Source organism: Rhinolophus ferrumequinum, chromosome X (assembly GCF_004115265.2).
Source record: "Rhinolophus ferrumequinum isolate MPI-CBG mRhiFer1 chromosome X, mRhiFer1_v1.p, whole genome shotgun sequence".
In the NCBI taxonomy this organism is placed as follows: Eukaryota; Metazoa; Chordata; class Mammalia; order Chiroptera; family Rhinolophidae; genus Rhinolophus; species Rhinolophus ferrumequinum.
In genome coordinates this window covers 8,867,336-8,891,674 of record NC_046284.1, presented here as the reverse complement: position 1 = coordinate 8,891,674, position 24,339 = coordinate 8,867,336, and the positions used below count along the sequence as shown (strand labels likewise).

The 24,339-nt window shown below is 49.3% G+C and overlaps 1 protein-coding gene across 1 annotated transcript in view; it reads left to right on the top strand.

Moving 5' to 3' along the window:
- MAMLD1 (mastermind like domain containing 1) overlaps nucleotides 1-24,339 on the top strand; it is a 120,677-nt gene that overhangs the window by 65,644 nt on the left and 30,694 nt on the right. Inside the window, exon 3 of the mRNA XM_033116015.1 lies at nucleotides 15,315-17,126. Coding sequence (XP_032971906.1) covers nucleotides 15,315-17,126 — 1,812 coding nt within the window. The remainder of the gene's footprint in view (nucleotides 1-15,314; nucleotides 17,127-24,339) is intronic.

Sequence of the window (24,339 nt, the reverse complement as noted above, 5' to 3'; positions counted from 1 at the left end):
AAGGCATCCAGTGTCTGCAGTTAGTGTATGGAGTTTTAACGGGTGGCACAAGGCAGAACGTTCGGTCCTTCCCTTTGAAGTTAAGATCTCCATTCCTCCCCCAGATCGGTGGGTCTGTTGATTACTAGTGCGAGAATATCCAAAGCATTAGCTCTCCAGATGGGAGTGCTCTGGAGCCTGCATGGAATTGGAATTCAGTGTGTGCATCACGTGTCGTCTCTGTCTCAGTTGACACCCCACTGCCAGTTGCAAAGATTCCCCAGCTCTGAGCAGTTACCTATTCTGTTCACGAGGCCGTGCCAGACAAAAAGGGGGGTGCTGAGGGCATTAGACAGACAGCTGGAGAAGGGAGGAAACACGGTGGTCATGCTCGTTTCTGTGTCTCGTCATTGAATGACAATAAGTGGCTCACCCTATAGGTTACAGTGAGTCTGCACACCTGGTGTTCCTTCTGCGCTTCCTAACCATTCACCCTCTAGATGGATGAGGACACTGCGGTCTGAGACATCCAGTGACCTGCAGAAAGATGGGAGACTACATGCCTTCTTCTCACCTCTAAATGCAAGTGGGCCAAGGAAGAGGGAGAGAGGAGGCCTGAGTGTAACAGGGAATGTGGAAACTTGGATGGCTATAAAGATACTGGCCTCCTTCTAGCTGGCCCTCTTCTGTAGACTGGTGACCTTAGAAATACGCAGCAGGAGGAGGTCTGTTCACCTCCTACTGGATATGTGATTAGGTGTAGGGTCGGTTTCCACCATGTTTGGAGGCCCACGCTTTTCCTTGTACACCGAGCATGGCAGTCAATAAGGGGACCTCAAATTTGATCCCAGGGTGGTAATTGGCGCTTTTTTGAGACCTTTAGCAAGTCCCTTTCCTCTTGAAGCCCCATCTCTGGGGTCTCTCCTGTGTGCCCAGCCCTGGTCTAGACCCTGGGCTACAAGGCGCAAATGACTTCCAGGTTTCTTCCACTGGGAACAACTCTGTCCTGTTCTGTAGTTCTACTTGTCCCACCCTGGAACTGGGAGGAGAGGACGGTTGATGGCTCGCTCATGTAAGCTAGTTTGTATGTATTAGCTCATCTACTCCTGTGACGTGGGGATTAATAGTCCCACTTCACCAGTGAGGAGACTGAGGCTCGGAGAGGAGCTGGGCTTTCCCGGTGTTACACAGTTAGTAGGTGGGAAATTCAGACTGCAAACCTAGGCGCCCTGACTCTGAAGCTCTTCCCTTTCTGCTGCTTCCCATTCTCTTCTTAGGAGCTCAGATAGTTAGGCCTTCTGCAGGCCAGCACTACTCTTGGGGACAAAACACAGTCCCAGAGACAGCCCACAGCGAAAGAGTGGAAACATCTTCTTCTTCATCTTGGTGGCTCCCTGGAACCTTCTGGCCAGGATCAGCCACTGTCCAGCCTGTGAGCAGCAAGCCGGGCTGATTAAAATCCCCACAGGGAGGTCAGGAGAGCCAGCTGGGACCTGGACTGAGTTGTCTAAACAGCCTTCTTGGAAGCCTGGGGAAGAAGCCCAGTATCTCCTGCTCCACGCAGGCTGTGGGCATGTTGCAGGTGCAGGTCTGGCCCCAGGAAAGGGGAGCTATGTGTGTGGCCGCATTTCCAGGAACCGGGTGGTCCAGGAACCAGCTCATCAGGGAGGCAGCTGTCCCTGACACTGAGATCTTACATGAGTCTCGGTTTCAGTCCCCACGCTGTAAAATGGGGTTAATGATCTGCTCTCGGCCCACGTCAGCATTTCTGGAAACGATGAACAAGATGTGGAGATGAGCATGGTATAAACCACACAGGGTGTTACTTCTGTTAGCACTTACTTCTATTGTTTTAATGATGAGAGATTGGCACTGGCTCAGAAGGGCTGTGGGAAACGTGTGTCCTTGGAGCTCAGGTAGAAACACACAGGACCCCTGAGGATATCTCGCTCTCATCAACAGCCGCACTGCACTGAAGAGAGCTGGATTTATGGTGTAGCTCTGAGCATTCTGGGTCAAGGCCTGCACTGCGTATGCGCCTTTCTATTTTGGGGATCCTCCCCATGGAGCACGCAGCTGTTCACTCCCTTTGCTCTCTCCTTGTCCTCCTGCAGTAAGGGTCCTTTCCTGCTCCAGACACCCAACCGGCAGGCCGCCAGGCAGAGGCCTTGCCTTCAGACGGTTCTCTTCCGCCAGGGCTGAGCAGTGCTTGGCTTTTCACCACGCCGCTGGGCTCTGCATCTGGGTCCTGCCTGTATAGTCCAGTTCAGCAAACTGGTGACCTGAAAATTGCAGTCTGTTTGAAGGAGAGAATGCCGGGAGGGGGAGTTTCGTGTGGCAGCTGGCTTCTGCTGGCTTCTGGGAGCTTGGCACTGCCTATTTCTGGACTTCCAGGAGCCCACGCTGGCCTTGTCTGCATTCCTGCCTGGCTCCTACCCCCAACTTCCTTGACATTAGGCCCAAGGTGACAGGTGTCTGGAGCGTGAGCTCCCCAGGGAGGAGAGTGGGCACTGTTGGACCCCAGGTTGGGGCTGCAGGAGATACCAACTGAGCTGAGGCGCAGGCACCCCCCCCCCCAGGGTGTGTGCAAACTCGGGGGGGGGGTGCAGCCCTGAGTATGCCGGCTTGAGACTCCCAAAACTCTGGGCCGGTCTGTGACAGCTGAGGCCTCTTGCTTTTGCTGAAAATCCCCAATGGAAAGCTCAGTGTGACTGCTGGCAGACAAATATTTGGGCTGTAAGCTGCCCCTGGAGTACCGAGTTCCACGATCTTGAGGTGGGGGAAAGCATGTGCTTCTAAGTTTTGGGCTAAGAATTTGATTTTTGCAGTCAACGTAGAATAATTTGTCCAAATGCTCCCTCCTCCCCTTTTGCCTTTCCTTCTCCTCCCCTTCCTTCCTGCCTTTCCTTCTCCTCTTCATTTCCTGCCTCCCCTCTCACCAGATCTCCAACACCCAAAGTACCAAAGTTAGAAAGGCAAGCGGGAGCCACAGGCTGCTGGACCTGACTACTGGGGCCCCAGACCCAAGGCCCAGGCGTGGCTGCAGTTCCTGCTACCTCCTACCCCCTCCCCGCGCCGTCCCTCCACACAAATTTGCCTTTGTCTGCCTCCCTCTAATGCTGTGGGGTTCAGTCACTTTCCTAACACCCCACCCAGAGCTGCTTCTCCATTCGGTGGCTTCCTAAGGCTGTCAGCTGGCACAGCTGCTCCCATGACCTTGGTCTCTCCCACTCTTATGCCCCTCCACCCATAGCTCGGTACCTGGCACATAGTAAATACTCAATAAGCAGTGGCTGTTGTTCCTCTTGGCCAGAAATCATCCCAGCCACCTTTCTTATTGAATCCAAGAGGCCAAGAACACACAAAGGAGAAGGGGTATGTCCAAGGTCATTGGGCCAGTTAGTAAATTCATTATAGTTTCAGAAAAGTGGTTGTCTCTTGGCCTTGTGCTAGAAATAGGAAAAGAACAAGATAATTTGCAGGAAACCTTTTGCTCCAATGGTTAATTCAAATCTTCAGATGCCAGCTGAGCCCTGTCATGAGGCTAGGTGCTCTGGGGGTATAGAGATGAGGAGGAAACCGCCCTGGCCTTCAGAGAGCTACGCGCTGGAGACGGGGAATGCACAGCCCCAACATGTGGGCCTTGCGGCTGACCAGCAGAGCACCTGGGCTGGGAATGGAAAGGATAGAAGGGGAGATCGTATTATCCTAGAGACCTGTGAAGGCCTGAGGGAGGAGGGTGTGCTTTGATCTGCTGGACAGCATGAGAATTGTTCAAGAGTATAGAAAGGCTGTACAAGCAAGGCAGGTGGGCATTCTGGAGGAGGTGGTGGTTTCACCTTTCACTGGAACCTGCGGAGCTCCTGCAACAGGTGCGCAGTATAGCAATTGTCATGAGTGAAGGTGAAACTTGGCGCTTGGCGATATTGCATACCTTGTCCAGTTTAGAAATGGTCACCTAACTTGTATGACGGGCAGAACCTCGAAGCTTTTCAATTCCAAAAAATGTTGCCTACAATTCTCTTGTGAATAGTAGGCCTGTGTGGCCCCCTACAGTGTGAAGAGGGCAATATGGAAATCACTATTTCCCTCGGAGAACATGCTCAGCTCGTGCTCTAGATCAGGGGTTGGCAAACTCCACCCCATGAGCTAAATCCAGTCCGCTGCCTGTTTTTGTAAATAAAGTTTTATTAGCACACAGCCACATTCAGTTGTTAACATATTGTACACTACAGAGTTGCAACAGAGGCCACATGGCTTGCAAAGCCTAAGATATGTACTATTTGGGCCTTCACAGAAAAAGTTTGCCATCTCCTAATCTAGGTCACTGGGCTTTGGGTTCATTTTTTCCAAGGCCATAATTTCCCCTAATAAATGGGTACTCCCCTCTGTGCTGCTTGAGGGAAAATCACAGATCTTCATACCTCCCCAAGGGTTCTGCTTCCTTTCTTCTGCCAAAGCTGGCCTGACCCCTGCTCTGGATCCTGTCACTTCTCCAGAGTCCTTGCCTTGGTAACTACCCTTGTCTTTCCTGCAACATCCATTTCTCCCTCTTCCATCAGCATCTAGAGAGACCTTTTTACGAACAGATCGAGCCAATCATTTCTCTGCTTAACCCTCCACCCAGTGGCTTCCTACTGCCAACAACCTACAATCCACCCCCTCCCTGTGGCCAGCAAAGCCCTCTTCGAGCTCAAAGTTGCTTCCCAGGCTTGCTGTGCACCAAGCCCACTGGCCACCTGCCCTTCCCTGGAATACGCCAAGAGCTTTCCCCCAGGGCCTTCTTACTTCTGCCCTCTTGCCTGGAGCGTTCTGTCCCTAGTCTGTCTCCTGGCCTGAATTCAGATGTCCCTTTAAATGTCTCTTTTTCAGAAGAGCCACCTGGACACTCTGTCACGTCACTATTTCTTGAGTCCTCTGAAGAATACTGCTTGCACTTTATTAGTATTAGTGTTATTCGCTTACTGTTTGTCCCACTAGAATTCCAACTCCTTCTCAGTCTGGTTCACCATTTCCATCCCTGGTGCATGCTCATTCTGGGGGGATTTCTGTTCTGGGCCTCTTAGACAGCCCTGCTTTATACAGTTAGAAGCTTTCGTCTTTGTAGTAGACAGAAGCCCAGTGCCATTCTTTAGCTGCCTCTTTTTCTAGAATAAGCTGCAGGAGCTAAAGTTGTCGAGTGTTAGGGCTGCCTGTGTGGCACTGTTATAAAATCGGAACATTTTCTTGTGTCTTTTCCTCCTCCAAGTCAAGCTTTTGGAGTTTAGAACAATGAAATTGACCAATATAATATACCTCCAGGAAGCCAGCCCCCAAACACCAACACCTGACATCTGCATTCTGAATATATGGCTTCAAAGAGCTAAGTGTACAGTAGCTAATTGCATCCTTTTTTTTTTTTTAAGCCACATGACAGCTAAGGAACTTAGAAATGCCTTGCCCTTTCCTGTAGTTAAATCTGACATGAAATTACTTTATTGGCAGCATTTTAACAAACAAAAGTCTCCTGTTTTCACCAGTAATTCAGCTTCAATTTCCAGGTGAGAAAAAGATAATTATGAGTGATTGCAAGGAGACAGTTTTGAGGTTTCTGTTAATAACACATTCAGAGTGAGTCTTCTTCGTCTGGCCCAGTCACTGGAGCTTCTTACAGAGAAAGAAGGAAATATCCTATAGGAACACTCCCTGACCGTCAGCAGCACTACCACCACCACCCCCGCCACCATCGCCACCATCACACGTCCAGACCTCCACTATCACTACTACAGCTATCATCTCCACCATACCATCTTCTCCATGACTACCACCATCACCTCTTCCACTGCCACCACCTCCACCATCACCACCACCTCCACCATCACCACCACCTCCACCATCACCACCACCACCACCATCACCACCACCTCCACCATCACCACCACCTCCACCATCACCACCACCTTCTCCAATACCACCGCCTCCAACACTACCTCCATCACCTCCACCATCGCCACCACCCCATCTGCCACCACCACCACTTCTACCACCATCACCTCCACCCTCACCACCTCTTCTGACTCCTCCACCCCCACCTCATCAACCCCAGCACCAACACTACCTCCTTCACCTCTGCCATCTCCACCAGTGTCACTTTCACCTCTGTGACTTCTTCCACGACCATCACTGCCACCATCACCTCCACTATCATCACCTCCTCACCACCACCACCACCACACACACACACACACGCACGTGCACGCAGAGGAAATTTTTCAGGTTGTGTAACACGTTCCATGAAGCAATCACAGACACTTTCCACATACAGTGAAAGAAATAAATATTTTTAGATTGTCATTATTTTCAGTATGTAACCTACTCCTGTTGCTAGGTGTTTTGGGGCTGTGGAACATCAGCATGTGTTTGTGGCCAAAATTAAATTAGGATTAATTGCAAGAAAGGCCAACATTCCCAAGTGCAAAGCACACCTTAAAAAAAAAAAAAAGGTAAGTTGGATGAGAGAACTTTCACTTCATAAAAGGATTTACTGAGGATTTTCTTTCAATGGTAAATTCTTGTTGCATTTTGTTACGATTTGGTTTACAAAAGTTAGCCTTGCACACAGCTGTTCAGGAGTACAGCCAATGAATAAAGGCAGATCTGCCTTGAATGGCAAATGCTGCTGAGTAAACCATGTTACAGGCTATTTTAGGACCACCAAGAATGTGTTTGCGTTTTCAGGAGTAGAAGGAGAGAATATTTATTTGGTATGTATATCATGCCAGGCAGTATGCTCACTTCACATTTCTAAGCTCATGTGATCTTTATAACAAATTTGTGAAATGGGCCTCACTCGCCTCATTTTGGTTGCACAGCACTGTGAATGTAGTAAATGCCACTGAAAAAAACGTTAATTTCATGCTCTGTGAATTTTACCTCAATTTACAAAAAGAACTAAATCATTTCACGTGTATGCAAATATTAAATTGTATGCTTTTTGAAAATCACATTGTACAACCTAAATATATACAATTTTTGTCAATCATACCTCAATTAAGGTGGGAAAAAAGAGGACCTGGACCATGGGGAGGGTCTCTGAACTGACCTGATGCTCCTTATGCCATGTCCCCTCCCAGCCGCTAGTTCTATGGCATCAGAGCTGAAACAGCTTGGCTCTACAACCTCCTAACTTGGGTGGGTTTGTCTGCAGACAGTTAGTAGATTTTATAGCCAGAACTTGTCGCTCAGCAGCTACAATGTGCTTATTCTGTAAGCATGACCTCCAGAATGCACTCGGCTGCCCAGGTGTCTGGATTCTTCTCCCACCTACACAGTTGTCGGGCTTCTCATGCAAGCAAATTCCTGCCATGGTCTAAAGCCTTTTGCCATTTTGTTGAGCCCATTGTCGGGGCACAGGCAGATAGATGCCAAGTAACAAAACTTTAAGACTCATCCTTCAGAACTTCCGAGGCCTGGTACCTCATTTTGTCCTTTTAACCTTTTATTCTTTTTCATAAAGAGGAACCCCCCCCCAAAAAAAACCCCACAAATTGTATAAACTTCAGTTCCCATAAATCAGAAATCTGTACCTGGGTACAACGGAGAAATTACTGAGTAATCAGCAACTGTTTTTCTCTTCGCCCCATGTAAACTACTCAAGTTGATGTCTTAGGGATGGGGAGGAGTGCCTCCCAGGAAGTCAGGATTATCACCTTGGTCCTGACCTTGCCATTGCAATCCAATGGGGCCTTGCTATGAGGAGAGATATTGCTGCTGTGTTCACCCAGTCACAAGAAGAAGTCTTAATGATTTTCTGGATGGAAAGCTGTGGCTACCCCATATGGTGCGTGATTCCTACACCGGTCAAACTACCCCTTCTGCCCTCTTCACATATAGAAATCCAGGTCTGCTCAGTGGCTCTGGCGACCTCCAACCTCGGGTCTGTGGCATTAAACCTCAGCTCTGCCTCCACTTTCTCCTGCTCTGCATGATTTTGGACTCATCAATTCAGGTGAAACACATGTCGCTTGTTAACTTGTGTCCTGCACAGACGGGGTCCTCTGGACTGGGAGAGTGCGCTTGCCTTTGACCTTCAGCTTCTATTCCAGCCCCCAGGCAGAACCTGCTTCATCTATAGGCCAGCCTTACCAAATCCCTTCAGCCATTTGAAACAAACTCCATCTTTCTCTTTTCCCCCAAGCAATCATCTTCCCACGCTCCATGCGAATATGTTTGGAGGTGACTAGCTCAGGGTTTCTTCTTGTGAAAAGAGGTCAGCCAGGGTATCAGAGATGCTGATACATGGAGACATCTCTTCCTGGCTCTGGGCCTCACCAGCCCTAACAAGAGTGGGAGAGACCAACCTCTAAAGGCATGGCATTCTGACAGCCCAGGAGTGTAAGCTTAGTGCTCAAGAAAGGCTTGTTCGATGACAGAACTCTTCAAGTCTTCTCAGGGGGTGATACAGTACGAGGCATGAGCTCGTTAAATCCATGTGCATCTATTGGGACCATTCTTAGAGTTGCCAATTCTTCTAATGGTGTATCTACATTACAGAAAGGGAGAACACAGTTCTAGAAAACCCCCCACCCAGGGCAGCTCATTTCTGCATTTGTTGGGGCTGCCACTCAGATAGCTCTGCTTGAAGCTGGTTGAAGCATCAAGTCATTGGGGTGGCTGAGTGCTGTAGACAGTATGGGGGAACCGAGAGTGGTGGGTGGTGGTGGGCAGCAGGAGGCAACACTGCTGGCTGTCAGGTCAGTGCCATCAGGACTAGGCCATTCGCCTCCCACCACCCGCACCCTGATGCCCCATCCTAATGGATGTATCCTTAGTGTCAAAGAGCAAGCCGAGGCCCACGCGGAGGGAAATAGGGCAGCTTGGGGACCCAGAGCCTAGAGAAAGACATCAGTAACAATGACTGCTCCCAATGTGCATGCTTCAATGATGATGTAAGCACGCGGGACAGGCTGATGCCCATTTCACAGAAGGATAAATTGAGGCTCAGAGAGAGGGAGTGACTTGCCCATGGTCACACAGCAAATGGAGGACCTAGGACTTAAATGCAAGTTTTCTGGTGTCTGCTCCAGTGCTCCCTCTGCCTGCATTGGGTGCTGAGCATGCAGTCTGCTGGCTCAAGGCAAGCCAGAGACACCAAGAAATCCCCTATTTGTAGTTCGAGATTCTTGCTCCAAACCACCTGTTAGCAGAGATTTGTTCCTGAGACAAACTGACTCTTCTTAAAGCCAATCAGCATTCAGGATTTCCTGCCTTTCCCAGCTACCCTGGATTCTCCAGAGCCTCATGTCTTGTAATTCTAGAAACACTGAAAATCCTGTTTATTCTATAGAAAGGTCAGTGTCAGTTTGTGGGGACATTCTTCTGAAAAACAAACATGCAAATAACACCTATGCCCAAATATAGGCATTTCTACTATACACACGGATACTCATCTGATCTCATATATATATATATATATATGTATGTATGTGTGTGTGTGTGTGTGTGTATATATATATATATATATATCCAGATATATTCAGGCATATTCTCTCTCTCCCTCCCTCCCTCCCTCTCCCCCCCTCCCCCCCCCCCCGCCACACACACACACCCGTCTTCTTATCCTTTCTCTCTTCCTGCAAACCCAATCCTGACGAATCATTGTCTTATCTCTTCTGGGGCTATCTCTACCGTGCGCCCTGATGTCTTTATTTCTTCTGAGCAAGTCTACTGGGGACTTCCCTTGTCTCAGAGGGCTTCAAATCTAATCTAGTTGGCCAACATCAGTGTCTTGGAAACTCATAAGGGGAACATGAAACAGTATGGAAGAGAGTTGTTGATGGAGTACAGATGTACTTGTGAGAGAGAGACTAAGAACCAGCAAGTAGACTGGCCTGAGCTCAACTAGAGAAGGCATTAGTGAGGGAGAAAGGGGAGACTAATAAGCCATAGGTGATTTCCCCCTTTTTGACAATTTTGCCCAGGGCCCTCTGGAGGGAAAATGAGTCTCCATGATCTGATTTCTCCTGGATACCTTCAGTCTCCTACATTCTTATCTAGTAAGAACTGTGCATATTTTTGCTGGCCTTTCATTGGTGTCCATGTTAAACCTCCAGCTAGAGTGTCCAAAATTAAGTATTTAAGTGTTTGGGAAGAGTAACATGCATATATATATATATATATATATATATATATATATATATATATATATATTTCTTTATTCTCCTTATGCCCATTGTATGAGTCTGGACTGTACTCTTATAGACCTTTTCCAAAATTGTTTTGCCCTTTTTGCCATTGTGGACTAAAAGTGTAGAAAAGGGAAGAATTGCCATATGTTACTGTTCAGAGAGAACCAGAAATAATAGTGACTTCAGAGCTGAACTTGATCCCTATCAGAAGGGTTAGCTTTGTTTTCTCATTATTTAGGGGTTGAGAAGCCATCACATGCTTTTAAATGCATTTTAATGAATGTGTATCAGGTTGAGGGGATCACATTGGTGGCTTTGTCTGCCTGATTATGAAATGGGAGCCTTTAGGCATTTGTGAATTGAAATAAAGATGCCAAGGCACTGGCCTTCCCCTCCCCGTGCCCCCTATGCACACCAAAGACATGACCTGTGAGGACTCAGGCTGGCAGTTGGTACATCTGGGCTCTAGTGTTGTCATTGTACCCTAACTAGCTGTGGGACCACAAGCAAATGATATCCCATTCTGTTTTGTATCAAAAGAGAAGGTTGAGATGTGCTCTCTAGAAATCTTGCCAGCGTCTACTGATTCACTTATTGTAAAATTAAAAAAGAAAAAACGTCTCACCATGAATGTGCAGGATGGTGGCCTGAAGGAAGTAGGGGCTGGCTGGTAGCTGTGACCGATAGCTTGCTGTCACAGAGTCCACAGAGAGTAGAAAACGGCACATGCGTGAAGCTGATAGTTTTGTTTAGAAGGGTCTGGAAACGTGGTTGGGGACCTGCTGCCCCCAGTGCCAAGTTGAGAAGGGAGGTCATTCCGGAGTAGCAAGCTATCTGCTGCATTTGATCTAAAAAGATCGGCCATGGGAGTCATTCAACACCCAGCCCAGGCAGGCAGAACTCAGTCCAGTACCTACTGGCCTAGGTGACCCAGCGAAACTGTCACTGTGCACTGGGCATGGGGGAAAGCCCAGCTGGCTTCTCACCGTTGAGATGAGTAACAAATCATGGGACTGCACAAGAAGGGGCACTGAGGCGAGCCTGTGTCTAGGAGCAAAATTAACTGGGTAATAGATCTCCAGGCCTCCCCAGTGCCTGGTGAAAGCAGATGCATTTAGAGCAAGGCTGGGCAGTTCTGTGTAAACACAGCCACCTTCCCCAGTCTTGTTTAGGCTTGGCTGGGGTTCTGACCCGTCAGCCAGCGTACTGCAGGCTAACTGTTGAAAGCTCTCACCATCCACTCCGAACTGCAGAGCTGCATGGCCTCGAACAATGGAACAAAGTCCATTGAAAACAGGAACTCAGAAGAGGCTCCCGTTTGCCCCTCTGCTAAAACCGTAGCCTCAGCCCGCACCCCCTTGGATCCCCGGGACAGCAAGACCAGCCTGTCCCCTGATTAGGCGTGCTCCCAAAGCATTCAGTGAGGTGACCATCAGCAGCAGTCCAGCTGCAGACTTGCCACAGCCAGAGTGGTACCCACTCCAGCAAATGGGATCCAGCAGCAGTAAAACTGCCCTGAACACGCCACACAGGCATCCTGTGGTTCTACTTTGTCACTGAGGAGCTGGTTGGGTTCCAGAATGGGAATTGAGTAGGGGACATTGGCTTCGTTGCACTTGATTTTGCCTGAAAAGTTGTGTACATACACTCTCTCATTTCAGAGAGCTGGAGACCCCTGTCTTTTGCCAGTGGTCCCTAATATTACCTTTAGCATACAGGGGTCATGCCCTGCTTCCCTCACCTCCTGCCACCTTAGTCCCAACAGGTGAATGGCAGACCAACAATTAAAATGAAAACTCCCCTAGGCCACAGAATCTGCCAGGGATTGCAGGCCGCTGCAGCTCACAGCCCCTGCTCTCCCTTCTTTCCCATCCTCCAATCCCATCTTTCCCCTGCCTGGTTCTACATAGACTCCCTGCTGGGAATCCTATGTAAAATCCACACTCATTCCTTACTGATCCATTTCACATGTTTCTATTTTTTATTCCTTAAAGATTTTATTGGGGAAGGGGAACAGGACTTTTTTGGGGAACAGTGTGTACTTCCAGGACTTTTTCCAAGTCAAGTTGTTGTCCTTTCAATCTTAGTTGTGGAGGGCGCCGTTCAGCTTCAAGTTGTTGTCCTTTCAGTCTTAGCTGTGGAGGGCGCAGTTCAGCTCCAGGTCCAGTTGCCATTGCTAGTTGCAGGGGGCGCAGCCCACTATCCCTTGCGGGAGTCGAACCGGCAACCTTGTGGTTGAGAGGATGCACTCCAACCAACTGAGCCATCTGGGAGCTCAGTGGCAGCTCAGCTCAAGGTGCTGTGTTCAATCTTAGTTGCAGGGGGCTGAGCCCACCATCCCTTGCGGAAGTTGAACTGGCAACCTTGTGGTTGAGAGGACGCGCTCCAACCAACTGAGCCATCTGGGAGCTCAGCGGCAGCTCAGCTCAAGGTGCCGTTGTTCAATCTTAGTTGCAGGGGGCGGAGCCCAGTATCCCTTGTGGGACTCGAGGAGTCGAACCGTCAACCTTGTGGTTGAGAGCCCACTGGCCCATGTGGGAATCGAACCAGCAGCCTTTGGCATTAGGAGCAGGGAGCTCCGACCGCCTGAGCCACCGGGCCAGCCCGCTATTTTCAATATATTGGATTCTTTGACCTCTTTGGGACAATGTGGAAGAGACTAAATTTCAGTTTGGGACCCAGTGGCTTGTTTGTGGGCTGCTCTGTAATTGATTGAATGAATGGCCAGGAAAACATGTGGCCTGATCATTTCAAAAGAAAAGGCGAAGAAGCAGGCAAGTGCCCTCACTCAGAGTGGTGGAGCCCCTTCTATGGGGACGCGGCAGTTAGTGTCCTGCCACTGTGGTGGATTAAGGCAGTGGGTCGGGAGGCAGCTGAGTGGTCGTGGAGGGGCCCTGCATCTGCCCTCCAGCTGAGCACCTCTGGGCAAGCCCTGTCCCCTTCCTAGGTCTAAGGGTCCCTGTCTTTAATAGGACAGGGTTGGACATCCGAGACCCTTCCAAATCTGCCCTTTGCAATGTCAGCTACCAGTTGTGAGGACCTACTATGTGCCACAGAATCTGCCCCATTCCACTTTAAGAGTCACAGCAACATCACAAGAGAACCAAAATGATGCACTTTTTGCCAGCGAAGAAACTGGGACTCAGAGAGGTTCGGTAGCAAGGCCAAGACCGAGTTGTGTCTCCCTCAGGACCTGGGCCCTATGCCACACTGCCACCATCCATTCTCTGGGCCGGTGGTTCTCAATCTGGCTATCCACTTCGAATCAGCCAGAGAGCTTTGAAAAAGCTGGAATCTGGGCCCCACTCCAGATGAGATCGAAGCAATTCATTTGTGTTGAGATAGCCTGGGAATCTGGGTGTTTCTAAGTGTTCTGTTGTGCAGCAAGGCCTGAGAGGTGTAGCCCTGGGGGATCTCTTTTGACATTCCATCTGCCACGAGAGTCACGACCACTGTTGTTCTAGCAGGTGTTCCCTAGGCATGTGGTAACCGCCCCCCCCCCCCCCCCCCGCCAGAGTGCCAAACATGAGGGGACATCAGAGGATCAGCACAGGATGTCCTACTAAGACTTCCAAAGCAGAAATGGGGTTCTTACATGAAAAACTACTTCAGGAAAAATATACAGACGGTGCCAAAAAATGTATACACATTTTAAGAAAGGAAAACTGTATTAAAATTGTAATGCTCAATATATACCGATAACAAAAAATGAATACGAGTCACGTTTGACTTCTGCAATTATGAGGCGTGTTCAAAGTGGTTCCCATCAGCGTCCAGACACTTCTGATGACAGCGAACTACTGCTTGAGCAACGTTGACCAAAGTGTCCACTTGTGTACGTTGTTTGGCAGCCCCGGTATCTGTTAGACTATTGGCATTTAGGCAATTCCAAGCCCCTCTTTACCCACCCATATTCCTCTACTCCACTCCACTCTGCCCCTTTACTTCCAGGTCATAGTTACTAACATGGCAGCCACAGGCGAGTGAAGCTTGAAAGAGTAGGAAATACTGCATTACTAACTGCTTTGCACCCAAAGGTATGCATTTATAAATGGTGGGCAGTTCCCTCAAGGTGCAGATCGCAGACTGGGGCCTTTTCCTGTTGTTTCTTATCTCCCCAACCTGCGGATTCATCTGTAGAGAGGAATCTCTTATTTAGGTAGCTCTCGCTATATTTTTTTTTGCATTATAAGTCATTCCCATTAAAACAAACAAGCAATACAACAATGTAGAGAATAGAAAGGGAATTGACAGTTCTCCCCAAGAGGTCACGTCTCCAAACAGTTGTATATAACTTGTTCTCCCAAGTTATTTTTGTATGCTCATAGCAGTGTGTGTGTAAAAATAAATGGAATCATGCCACGATGACTGTTCTACAACTTGTGTTTCCTCTAAACAGTGTATTTTAGACAGCTGCCCAAAAGAACACACCCAAATCTCCTTCATTCCTCTAAAGGCTCTGTTATGTTCCATTTTATCACTGCAGCCTAATGCATTTAACCAAGACAGGGAGGCAATCTAAAAGTTCAATGTCTGTGTTAACACTTTAACTTTTTAAAAATCGAAGTATCTGTAGGTAGGTAGGAATTGAAAATACCTTTGCTCTCAAATGCCTTTCTTTGGCACCACAGTTGATTTGGTGACTTCTGCATAATTTTATTGAACTCTCCTTTAAGTGGGCAAAGAATATCCTGAGTGACTTTCTGTCATATTTAGTAGACAGCATAAAGCAGGGGTGTCCAAACTGCGGCCCGCGGGCCAACTGTGGCCCGCAATCCATTTTTAATTGGCCCGCAGCAAATTCCAAAAATATATTTAGTTTACTTAAATAAACCAGGTGAGGCAATACGTACTTCACCTCGAGTGAGTGGCCCGGCTGTTTGTGTATTTTACCGCATATGGCCCGTGGTGAAAAACGTTGAAAACAGTTTGGACACGCCTGGCATAAAGCCTTATTTGAAATGTAACAAGACAGTTTACATGAAGCATGACAACAAGGAAACAAGCATTATGGTTCCAAAGATAGGCTGTGTGGTATAGTTTTGACAATTATAACTCCTGAAACTGAGATATCTGTTTTATCTTGCAAGTTTCCTGTTCATTAGCTTTAATGTGCCAAGCCTTTATTTGAAAAATCTCTCTCTCTCTGTCTCTTTCTCTCTCTTTCAGTCACAGGGAGCCATTAAGAGGAAACAGGAAGGAGACAACTTCCAATTTCCAGACATGGCTGATGGGGGTTACCCTAATAAAATCAAGAGACCTTGCCTTGAAGATGTCACCCTTTCTGTGGGGCCAGGTGCCCACCCTAGCATGCCCTGTGCAGAGCTACAGGTTCCTCCATTGACAATGAACCCTAGCCCTACAGCTATGGGTGTAGCGGGCCATTCGTTACTGCTCGAAAATAATCCCATGAACAACAACGTAATGGGCTCACCATTTGTTGTACCACCGACTGCAGAAATGGGACTGAAAGGGTCCGTGGCTCCTTATTACGACAAAACCAACAGCACGCCGGCTGTGGACCAGGAACTTCAAGATCTGCTGGAGGAGCTAACAAAAATTCAAGACCCTTCTCAGAATGAGCTAGACCTTGAGAAGATACTGGGGAGCAAGCCAGTTGAACCACTGGTCTTAGATCACCCCCAGGCAACCCTGGGCACAAGTCGCAAGCCTGCGGCTCAGATGCCACACTTGGAGAGCATTGGTTCCAGCAAGGAGTTTGCTTCTGGTTGCAGCCAGGTCACTGGCATGTCACTTCAAATCCCGCCCTCCTCTGCAGGGATCAGCTATTCGATTCCCTCCACCAGTAAGCAGATGGTCTCACACAGTTCTGCAACGACACAGTCCAAGAGCCAGGTCCAGGTAATGCACCCTGTGGCTTTGCCCCCACTTCCGGGGCCTCAGTGGCATCATGCCCACCAGCTGAAGGTGTTGGCGGCCAGCAAGCAGGGATGTGCTACGAAGCAGCCAGGCCCCCCCGCCAGTTGGTCTGCCTTGCCTCCTCCAGGCCTCTCCCCACCTTACTGCCCAGTGCCATCGCCACACCCGCCACCGCCGTTCAGCCCGCAGAGTCTCATGGTGTCCTGCATGTCGTCCAGCAACCTGCAGGGGACCGCTCTCCAAGGCTCTCCCAATGCCTTACTCTCAAGCATGGCGTCCAGCAGCAATGCTGGCCTTGGGCCCACCATGTCCTATGCTCCCGAGAAGCTCCCCAGCCCATCTCTCAGTCATCAGCCGCAGTTCAGCCCACAGAGCTCCATTCTTGCCAACCTGGTGTCCTCTACCATCAAAAGCCCTCAAGGCCACTTGATGTCTGCCCTGCCCACCAGCAGCCTGGGGCCCTCCCCACCCTACCGCCCAGAGAAGCTCTCCAGCCCAGGCTTGCCGCAGCAGTCTTTCACCCCACAGTGCTCCCTGATCTGCAGCCTCACACCCAGCAGTAATGCCCTAAGCCAGCAGCAGCAGCAGCAGCAGCAGCAGCAGCAGCAACAGCAGCAACAGCAGCAGCAGCAGCAGCAGCAGCAGCAGCAGCAGCAGCAACAACAGCAGCAGCAGCAACAGCAGCAACAGCAACAGCAGCAGCAGCAAACAAATGTCATCTTTAAACCCAGGGCCACCAACTCACCCAAGACCCTGAACATTATCATGCAGCAGGGGCTGGCCAGCCCCAGCCCAGGAGCCCCAGAGCCATTTACTTTCAGCAACACGAAGCCCTTATCACATTTCGTTTCTGAGCCGGGCCCCCAGAAGATGCCCTCCATGCCTGCCACCTCTAGGCAGCCTTCCCTGCTCTACTACCTGCAGCAGCCGATGCCGAAGCAGGCTTCTTCTGCCACTGCGTCCTCCACTGCCACAGCCACCTTGCAGCTGCAGCAGCAGCAGCCTGACCGTTCTTCGTTTCTTCTGCACCAGATGATGCAGCAGCCCCCGCGCTTTCAGCGAAGAGTCGCTGCGGAGTCCATGCCACCTCTGCCCAGACAGGTAAGACAGTCTTATATCTGATTGGGTTCCTTGCTTTTGGAAATAAGAACTGTGTCTCGTGCTGTGGATACCTGGCTTTGGAGGCAAATCCAGACTAGTCCTCTCTGAGACGGGGCTTCACTCTGGAAAAGTCTATTGCAGCCAGCTCATTCTGTGTGGTTAAAGCACAGGCCAAGGTTATGGTTTCAGTTCCTGTGCAGGAGGAAAACTGCACCCACAGGTGCTGCCAGGGGAAGGAATCAGGGCAGACAAGTCACAGTCACACAGAACTACCTTCTCCTACACTCGGCCATGGAGCACGTTCCCTCACACAGGACCAGTGAGGCTTCGTAGGATGCAAGAAGGGAATTGTACTAAAGCACTTAAATTTTGTCTTTGCTGGCACAGCTCACTGCATGCTGAAGCAGGTCCTAAAGGGAAAGGACAGATGCATGGAAGGCAGTTACTCTTACCATCTCCATTTTACACACGAAGAAACAGAGGCTCAGAGAGCTGAAATGGTTTGCCCAGGGTCACACAGTTAGCAAGGGCCAGAGCAGGAACTTGGAGCCAGGCCATGTCACTCCAGAGCCTGTGCTCTTCTCCAGATCACTGTGACTTCTCTCTTCCTCACTTTTTACGGGCTTATCAGTCACTAAATTCAGCTGATTCTGGCTGGGTGGTCAGTCACCGTTCTCACGTTTTATGGTTCTGATCCCTACGCGTGTCCTCATGGTTTCTGTGGGTGGGAATCCTGGCATGGCTTAGCTGGGTCTTCTGGGCCCAGGTCTCTCGTAAGGCTGCAGTCATTTCAAGGCTCAGCTGAGTAGGATCTGCTTCCAAGCTCACTCCCATGGCTGTTGGCAGGGAGCAGTTCCTTGCAGATTGTTGCCATGGGGGCCTCTTCATAGAGCATCTCACAATATGGTAACTGGCTTTATCGGCGTGAGCAAGAGAGAACTATGCCAGCAAGAGAGGCAGGGGGAGTACCAGCAAGTCAGAAGTCACAGTATTTATAACCGAGTCTTGAAAGTGACATCCCATTACTTTTTCTGTATTCTGTTCATTAGATGCAAGCGCAAGGTGTGAATACCAGGAAGGGATTACTTGAAGGTGTGAATACCAAGAGGCAGGAGTCACTGATGTCGGCCAGAATACTGTCTATCTTGGTCCCTCTTTTCCATTGCTCTCATCCCTGCCTACATTCAGGCCGTCTTGATTCTTTGTCTGAACTCGTATAGTTGACTCTTAGACTAGTGTCTCCCAATAAAGCATTACTGTGCTATAACAGAGACCTGATCATGGTTCATACTTGCTCAGAAGTTTCCAGAGGTCCATACATAACCTGGCTCCATCTACTTCCTTAGACTCAGACTCCACTGGGCCCTGCCTGGCACTTCATTTCTATCACCCGGAAGTGCTTGCAGCTCCTGGCCTACTCTGCATTCCCAGCCTTTACTCCTGCCGTTCCATCTGCCTGGCCTTCCCTTCACACCTTTTCTTTCCTATCCCACTCTTGTAGCTCCTCAGTCTCCCTCCTCTCTAAGAAGCTTTTCCCTGACTGTCCTTACTACTTCTGTCTCCCAATCTGCTTCCCTCTTCTGTAAAGAAGCCAAGGAGGAGATGGCCATAAAGTGCTTGGCTGGGGACCTGGCCCAAGGGAAGCACCTGTTGGCCTGCCCTCTTTTTTGAGGGCCCTGGGTGAGCATGGTCATGGCAGGCCCCAGAGGATAGAGACCGTGTCCCTTTCATCCGAGTCTCATGAAGCATAACCAAGCAGAATGACCCACCCCCAGGGAACTGGTCCTTTGATGGATGCACACAGCAAGCAGAGCTCCCATGGGGGTGGCTAGGATGAGTAGTAGGCCCTTATCCACAGTTCAGGAGCGCTTTGGTTTGGTTTTGTTATAGGCCTGTGGCCATCTGTTTTCATGGATTCGTGTGGCACCAGCATCAGCACTGGAACTTTTACTCTAACAGGCAAGATTCTCAGCCTGGAGTCATGTCACCATCTAATATTATGAGCCTTTTGGGTTTTTTATGTCTTCAATGGGGTATATTTGTAGCCTGAGTATGTTGCCTCAGCCCTGGATCAGCTGCCTCACAGGAAGAATTCTTAATGATTGGGGTTGTCAAAATCAAACCTAAGCAATTAGCTAAGTGGGGTTGGAGAAAGTGTTCAGGAGAAAGACCAAGCAGCTACGAAGGGCTCAGGCTGCCTCCACCAGCAGAGGTGCGAGGCTGGACTCCCCAAGTGGAATGCTACTGCTGCCAAGAGCTGCCTTCCCAGCCAGCGCTGGCTGGTAGCCACAGGCCAGGCATGCAACCCAGTCTTTCACCCGCCTTTTCTCATTTTAATCCACACAGGTAGAGGCTGTTACCGTTCTCTTTAAAGCTGAGAAGATTGAGACACAGAGAAGTCACTGGAGTTGCCCACAGGCACACAGTAAGTCAGGGACAGAGCAGGAAGCCTAGCTACAGAGCCCACACTTGTAACCCTATGCACGGAGCACTGCCTCCAGAGCCTTCTGTTCCTGTGTTAACCTCCTCATTATTGCCTCTTCTACAAAATGGGCATGATGATAGATTGAGGATAAAATGCGTTAGTACATCTAAAGCACTTTGAACAGGGCCTGGAACAAAGTACCTGCCAACAAAGTTTTGCTATCACTGTCGCTCTTAACTCCTGGCCCTGAGCCTCCTGATGTGTTTTCTGGGGGCTAAGATGTGGCTCTCAAAACCAGTGCTGGGTCAAGACAGAATATGCACAGTGCTCTCTCTTTAGACCCCATGCCCGCCATGAGATTGACAGGAGCTGTGGGGCCTACTTGCCTTGTGGGCCCTTCCTGTTCTATGCCCTGCACCACTTAGATAACTCCAGGCTTGGTGGGAAAGGAAAAAGAGCCATCTTTACCCGGCTGGCTGGGATTGTGCCTTCGTTCTTTCTGGGTCTCTATCACACGCTCACTCCACCCTTCTCCCTAGCACCCTGTTCTGTCCATGGCATTCTTCTAGCCAAAGCCCACTGAGCAGACCTCCGTGCTGGGCTCATCGACAGCTCTGATGTTCCTTCTCGTAGCCTTTCCCTACTCACTTCAAGGCCTAAGAACTCATCCCTGATCAGTCTTCCAGGGGTGAGAAAAGCAGAAAGAAGAGTTGAGTGTTTGAGGAAAGCGCTAGGTCACGCATGGAAGGACAGGCAACAGCCCCAGTGCTGGGGGCAGGACATGCTTCTTGCTTCCAGCCGGGTGAACTTGTCACATTGTACGATGGCCAAACTGAGCCTCAGCTGACACTCCTCACTGACTACGTGGCATTGACTAGCTCATTGTATTTCCGTGGATGATGGTGGTCAGCGCGGAAGGACTAGGCATTCATTTTGATCCAGATCTAGTTTGTGTTTAACATTTTTTTTAAAACTTGTATTTATTTATTTAAGTGTGTTTTTCCCGGACCCGTCAGCTCCAACTTAAGTAGTTGTTTCAATCTAGTTGCGGAGGGCACAGCTCACAGTGGCCCATGTGGAGATCGAACCAGCAACCTTGTTGTTAAGAGCACCGCGCTCTGACCAACTGAGCTAACCGGCCGCCCCCAGATCTAGTTTTTTAAAGGTGTAGTTTCTAAATGTAAGATGAGACACCAACTCATTAGCAAGCAGAAGTGCCAAATCCAGCTGACTGTAGGAGCCCATTCTTATTTGCAGACTAGTATTTCTCATCTTGGGGAATTTTACTTTACCAGTTCAGTGACCGATCCAGTTTCAGTGGATCCTTTGCTTGAACTGAAGGTAAAAGACAAACGCCATCTGACGTCAGGACAGCAGTTCAGCGTGGTGGTTTCAGCAAGGGCACTGGAAACAGATAGAACTGGGGTTCAAGTCCAGGCACCAACACTGACTGGGCCATATGCCGGAAGCAATGTCACTTACTGCCTCGAGCCTCAGTTACACATGGAGAAAAGAATTATCCCCATGTCTTAGGGTACTGGAAGACAAAGGAGACTCGTTGAAATTGCTTTGACCCCTGCCCGGCACACACCACATGCTCAGTCAGGGCTGCTGCAGGCTCCAAGTCTTGGGTCTTAGACCCCTGGGCTCAGATGCATTTCCAAATTCAGGGCATCTGGGACTATAGAAAGTTAACATGGTGCATATACCAAATATCACACAGCCCTCCAGTGGTATCTGGGCAGCCTTGTATTATTTTTGCAAAGAAATATGAATATTTAACTAAGTCCAGGTCAAATTGCATCCCCAAATAAATTTTGGCATCAAATTTACAAAAATAAAATAAGCTTTCAGAGCTTTTTAGACTTGAAATTACAGATAAGCGATGTGGACCTGGCATTACTAAGGGAGAGACTCTTTTTGGAGTTGTGACCCCCAGTCCCGGTGTGTTGGATTTTAGTGACCCCAAATTTCCTTACTGGATCCCCCATGCTGCTCCTAAGGCTGGGTGATGTCTCTCTGTTTTTAATCAAAGTGAGGCAAAATGAATTGTGTTTCCATAACTTAATGCGCCTTCACCCTGAAGACTGGGAGCTACCTTAAAGTATTGGAAAAATCAAAACACTGGGGTTGGGATTTCAATTTTACCATCAACCACTGGCGAATGGAACTCAAAGACAGTAACAGGTCCATTGAGGAGATGGGAGAGTGGGGATAGCGAGCAGCAGCCAGAGCGCCCTCAGGGCACATGTTTGCAGAGCTGGCAGTGCAGCCTCATGGGGAGGAGGGATGGGGAGGGTGGCCAGTTGGAATAAGAACAAAAAAGCCTGAAATCTGATCCTTGAGGCAGGCTGAGGCACAGAGGGAAAGGGGCAGCTGCAGAGAAACAAACCAAAGAGGCACATGATACTGTTTGGACAGATTTTGAGAGGGGCAGGAGACGGGAAACAAGCCTGCCTTGGGGAAGGCTGGACTGGGCCCCTCCTGAGTTTGCTGTACTTTCTACCTTTAACATAAGCACCCCCATATCCTTAGCGTAGACAGCCGTGAACACCCAGCAGTTGTGGAGATGGTGGTGAATCGAGAGAACTTGACATCTTCCCTCCTTGAGGGGTTGGACCTGTCTGTGATGGGCATTTGAAGAGACGCCTTGGGGAAGCCCTCTCGCTACTCTCACCCATGGGTCCTTCTTGTCCCTGGCAAACTGAGCCCTCTGAAGTGCAGCACTCCCAGGGCCGAAAGGAGCCAACATAGGACAAGGGACACCGAGACTTTGGCCCTTGGCAGGGCATGGGTCCTGGGGGCTGGACCTAAGATCGGGCTTGAGAGGAGAGCCCAGGCTTTGAATCACTCGGTTCCCAATCCGGCTCTGCCTCATTTTCATTTGGCAAGCCGTTTACCATCTTCAGGCTTCAGTTTCCCCAGGTGTAAAATGGAGATACCAGTATACCTATCTAATGGGGTTGCTGGGAGGATTAAATGAGATGAGGTAAAAGTGCTTGGCATGGGGCCTGGCACTCAATAATGCTCCATCAGTGTTGGCTGCTACTATATCAAGAAAGTTCCTGAAACTCTGAACACCGGTAACCCCGTGGAATGGGTTTAGACTGCCTCAGTGTCCGAAGTTCCTCCTCAGCTGCCGGGGTGAGTGGTGACTTGGAGAGTAGGGGCAGAGGATTGCTCTCCCACGGACGTCAGAGAGAACATTTGCTAGGTGGCTAAGGAGAAGCCAAGGGGCAGACATAGGTTGATGAGCCCAGACAGCAGGCGAGTTGCCAGGAGCCACGTGGGGCTGTGCATCCTGCGTGGATGCTGAGTAACAAATGGACCCTAAGCCAACTTTAGGTAGGCATAGAGGAGGGTAAGGAGCAGCCCAATTCCGCCTGCAGCCGCCTAGGTCCCGACCCTGCTTCTTGCTACAGGCTGATGGCTGCCCACCACTGTTTCTAGATCCGGAGAAAGGGCCTGCTACTGAGAGGCAAAGAGAGCAAATGGGAAGGAGCATGAGGACCAGCCTTGTCAGCTGCCCGGCACCAGTGCCACCAAAAACATGAGTTCTGCTTGGTCACTGGCACTGGGGGATTGGTGTTTCTCACCTACACTTTTTTTGGAGCCTTACTCAAACCCGGCCCTGGGTGGATGCCGTAGCATGCAGAGCACCCATGCTGAACCTCCAGGGAGGCCTTCCCGCCTCTCCTCTCCTTCCTCTTCACTACTCACTCCCACCTCCAAAAAGAACCTTTGCAAAAACTCGAGATTCCTTTTGGTTTGGATTTCCAAGGCTGGACTCACCTGCTCAGTAGAGCAGAACCTTTAATTACTGCTGTCTCAATTAGCACTGCAAATTAAAGTCTTTACATTCGAACCATGACCTCCCACTGAAAACAAAAATGCTAAAACCAGGTTAGTTAGAGCAAGACAATCCCCTGTTCTTGTCGGAGTTACATCAGCTCCATTTTCCACTGGAGAGTCAGGAGCTACGGTGGCCAGGAGCCTTCTCCTATTCTCAGAATTGTTCATGGACATTTAAAAATAAGTGACCACGGTCTTGTGGAAATACTTGACCCCTCCCCTCCTGCTCCAGAATCAGATGTACCACATATTGTCAAGGACGGGCATGGGACCTTGGACTTGCCAGTCCCTTCTGTGCCTTCTCTTAATGCGTCTCTCATTTTGAAGATAATGGTTGGGGGAAAGCAACACTGCTCCTCGTGTTGTGAGAACAGCTTCTTTGCATTTGTCTTTTACTAATTCTGGCAAGGGACATCACAGATTTCATTTCAGTGGTTAGTCCTGCTGAAATGCAAGAGCAGAGGCCTCTGGGGGAAGCTCTGGGCTGCACTAAGGAAGGATGGGGGGACAGACGAGTCAGGTTTCAAAGAGCCCATGGGTCCTGTCCTGCTCGGATCTTCTCTACCAGACATGACAATATTTTCCTGAATAAGCATCTTTAGTTTGTATTTAAGCACGATTTTACATACAAGCTTGATTTTTCCTTTCTTTCTGAATTGGGCCTCAAAGACCTATTTAGTTTGGGGAAACTTTTTTTTTTTTTTAGCTGGTTTTAGAGGAAATATAATTAGATGCAGTGTAACATACATTTTGAAAATTTAGGCACTGGTGTCTCTGTGTTGAGCAAGTTTTGTTTGAACCACTCTGAATTGTCAGGAAATGAAACTCCATAGGCTGTTGGGGAAATGCAGGCTCAGCACTTAATACTAAACATTACCAAGAATCAATTTTTTTTTTCAGTTTCTTTTTGGTTTCTGAGAGCCATTAATGATCCTC